Source organism: Octopus bimaculoides, chromosome 5 (genome assembly GCF_001194135.2).
Source record: "Octopus bimaculoides isolate UCB-OBI-ISO-001 chromosome 5, ASM119413v2, whole genome shotgun sequence".
NCBI lineage: Eukaryota > Metazoa > Mollusca > Cephalopoda > Octopoda > Octopodidae > Octopus > Octopus bimaculoides.
Genome location: NC_068985.1, coordinates 63404587 through 63408469, shown reverse-complemented (window position 1 = coordinate 63408469; position 3883 = coordinate 63404587). Strand labels below are relative to the sequence as shown.

Genomic DNA, 3883 nt, shown 5'->3' with positions numbered 1-3883 from the left:
TGTGTGTGTGTGTGTGTGTGTGTGTGTGTGTGTGTGTGTGTGTGTGTGTGTGTGTGTGTATTGCCGATGTAAAAAAGTGACCAATCCAGAAGACGGTGCCTAACGAACGAATTTCGTTGCAATACTTGTTCTACACCAAGTTTTAAATACTCCTATTACTTTCACTATGAGTAAACCAAAAATTGCTCCGTTGGACACCAGTTGCCTGCGATTTTCACAAATCGACATATAAAATGAACATATCACTGTATCATCCTTCAGGAGCCTTAAGATGCCTGTGGACATTGCTTATATTTCTGCACTCAGATATAGACATATCTACAGTTAATTAATATAGCTTATATACAGTGTCAGCGAAATGAGTTTTATAGAATATCGGATCTTTCTGTTGGTTCTTCTCATATCCAAAGAAGAGATTGTTTTACCTGACACATTTAGTTTCATATACCAGAAAGTAATTTCTTTTCATCCTATCTTTTTCCTTTTTAACTTTACCATTTTCTTGTTACTCCATATTTCCACTACTCCTCTTGTTTCTTGTTCTCAGACGTCAACAATCTACTCTTCTTTACCGACTGGCAGGATTGGACAAGATGTAGTGTATGTGGTTCTGTTGGAGAACGTCAGAGATACGGTAAAACTATTTATTATCGCTAAGAACGCAGAGAATGACTCAATTGTCCACTCAATTCTAATTTTCTTATAGTTTAGATTTTCTCCAGATGTTGATAACATCCCAAAGCCTTCATTTAATTCTTGTAAACCACACATCGCTTGCTTTAGATAAAGGATTCTATCATTACTATTCCTGCTAAGTTTCTATGGCTTAATGTAAAAGGTTTAATATTACACATTTCAAATAATGTTTAATATAATATACTTTTACTCGAAGAAAAATCAGCGAAAAATTTCGCACCCTTATGAAATCGGCTAGAGAGAAACATTCCAATAAGTGATAATTTTTTTCTAGGTATAAGGACTGAAATTTGGGCAGTGAGGGGGTTAGTCGACTGCATCGACCCCAAAAGTAGTAGTAGTAGTAGTAGTAGTAGTAGTAGTAGTAGTAGTAGTAGTTTCAAATTTTGGCAGAAGGTTAGCAATTTTGGTGGTAAGTCAATTACATCGAACCCAGTGCTCAACTGATACTTATTTTATTGACCACGAAAGGATGAAAGGCAAAGTCGACCACAGTGAAATTTGAACTCAAAACGTAAAGACAGACGAAATGCTGCTAAGCATTTTTCCCGGTATGCTAACAATTCTGCCAGCTCGCCGCCTAACATCCAAGTACCAATCTAAAAAAAAAAAGTGGGGGACAGTTAGGATTTTGAGATTGGTACTTGGATGTTAAATGTCTCCCACGATAATCAACAACTAATACGATATTATCCCACGATAATTAACAACGGAAATTGACCCTGTGAGACAGACCCCTGACAACAGGATGCAAACAAGATCGGGTACTCGTGCTCGCAAACGCAAGTGGTCTGTTGATATGAACAAAAAGAAAATTAAGTGTCATGAACAAGCCTTGCTAAACAAGAACAATGGCAAATGTAAAGCTATCGGGAAAAAATCGTTAGAACTTTGGCACCAGCTGGGTATGTTCTAGATTACTGAATATGGGCTCATGAAATAGATATGAATAATTCGGAATTGAGGCTTTCTTAATAAGGCCCAGATTCAGACAATCAGTAAAAGACTCCGTAGTGGTGATAATCTCGCGGAGGATAGTGTAGGTGAAGATCAGCGAATGCGTAGGCAAGGTAAAGTTGTAATAAAGGAGAGGTCTGCCAATCAATATAATGTGGAGAACCCTATATTACGTGAGGATATGACTGAGGAACAGAGAAACCTCAGGATAAGACTCGATGATATAATGGTTACAAGAAGAGAAATCAAGCCGGTGAATTTAAGAAGCTCCAACCATAACAATGTGAAACGCGCGATCCAAAAGGTTGATGAGATTCTGAAATACATTCCAGCAAAAGATTAACAGAAACAAGGGACTTGATCAGATCCACTTCAATTTTAGAAAATGAACTAGTGGGAAAGAAAGAGAGGAAAGCAGAAGGACAGAAGGAACCATGGTGGAAGCGGAGAATTGAAGACGATATTAAAACTTTGCGTAAAGATCTGAGTCGCAAAGAAGAATAGTTCAAAGGGCAATGGAAAAATGCTAAAAAACAAAAGATGCAAGGGCATATCTTGACGCAAAATACCAAATAGAAAAGAAAGGGTTCAAAACCGTCATCGAAACAACGTGTACGGGAAAAAAACATTAAAGGTGCAACGCTGCACTGATTGCATATCGCAGTTCCAGTAAAATAGGTTCTTCTCAAATAACCAGAGGCAGTTTTTTTAAGAGCTTAGGAGGAGATACAGAAGATAACATACTTCCTGAAGCAGAGGAAACCCGCGAATTTTGGAATAACATCTGGGGGCAAGAAGTTTACTACAACCGATGCTGAGTGGATTCATTCCGTGAGATCCGAACTCCATCACCCGGAGTCTCAACGACAGGACCATGTACGCATAACAACGGAAGATGTAATTGCACAAGTATCAAAACTGCCAAACTGGCAATCACCTACCCATTGCTTGTCTTAACGTCTTATGGAGAGTGTTAACAGGCATCCTCGCAGGGAAAATACATATGTTCCTTGCAGAAAACAATCTACTTCCAATAGAACAAAAGGGATGCCGAAAAGGATCCAAAGGCATGAAGGACCACCTTGTGGTAGATACGGAGACTCACCTTTTTATTTGTTATAGCCTTGATCCCACTTTCTATAGTCCTACTCAAAGTCAACGCACACTATGAGCTGAGAAAGAATGGACCTCGTTTCAACAACCTTCTGTTCGTGGATGATTTAAAACAGAACCTGAAATGGAGAGGCTAGCTGAGACTGTGCAGAAGTGCAGCGAGTATATAGGGATAGAATTCGGTATCTCGAAGTGTGCGGTGCTCGCTTTAAAACGAGGGTAAAAGATCGGATTGTAGGCGCATAGAATTGTCAAACAAAGAGCCAATGGAAGGCCCAGATGATGATGGGTACAACTACCTTGAGATCATGGCGCGGGACAATATTTGCATAGAGAAATGTAAGACAAAATCATCACTGCATATTTGAAGCGCCTCAGACTTCTCTTGAAATCAAAAACCCATTTCAAGGAACAAATGGGCTGCTGCTGTAGTCCGCTATAGTACACCCATCCTGAAAAGATCATGAGTGGAGATTAACCAACTCGATCACACTACTCGAAATACAATGACAATGCATAGTACCCTCCACCCTAAGGCGAACTTACAGAGGATCTACATGAAGAGATGTAAAAGTTGACGTGGGCTGATTAGCGTACGGGAGTGCATCAACAGTGAAAGAAGAAAGAAGAAACATGGTAGAATATTTGGTAGATAGCAAACAAGACATGCTACAGTATACTGCTAAAGCAGAAGGATTTTCCAACAATGGAGTTGAGAGTGCTAATGAATTCCGATCACGAAAAGTCAACTACAAAGAAAAGAAGAAACAATAAACCATATAGTCTCTAGCTGCCCAGTCCTGGCTAAGAAGAAATATATTCACAGACACGACAGAGTTGGGATCTTTGTACACTGGAAGTTATGCCAGCACTATGGAATAACAACAGAAAAAAGATGGTGTAGGCACACACCAGAAAAGGTTACAGAAAATGAGAAAGCAACCATACTCTAGGATATGCCAATACACACAGATAATGAAATTAAGGCCAATAGGCCGGATATAGTTGTCAGAGATCATCAAGAAAAATGCTCTCTAATCGATGTATCAATACCAACAGATGACAACGTTTGTCTGAAAGGAACAGAGAATCTTTCAAAATACAAAGACCTGGAAAT

The 3883-nt window shown here is 39.2% G+C and overlaps 1 protein-coding gene across 3 annotated transcripts in view; it reads left to right on the top strand.

Annotated features, from left to right (window-relative positions):
- Window positions 1-3883, top strand: part of LOC106870415 (uncharacterized) — a 142670-nt gene that overhangs the window by 79819 nt on the left and 58968 nt on the right. For all 3 annotated transcript variants that reach the window (XM_014916480.2, XM_014916479.2, XM_014916481.2), the window contains exon 9: window positions 548-634. In XM_014916480.2, the coding sequence (XP_014771966.1) occupies window positions 548-634 (87 nt within the window). The remainder of the gene's footprint in view (window positions 1-547; window positions 635-3883) is intronic.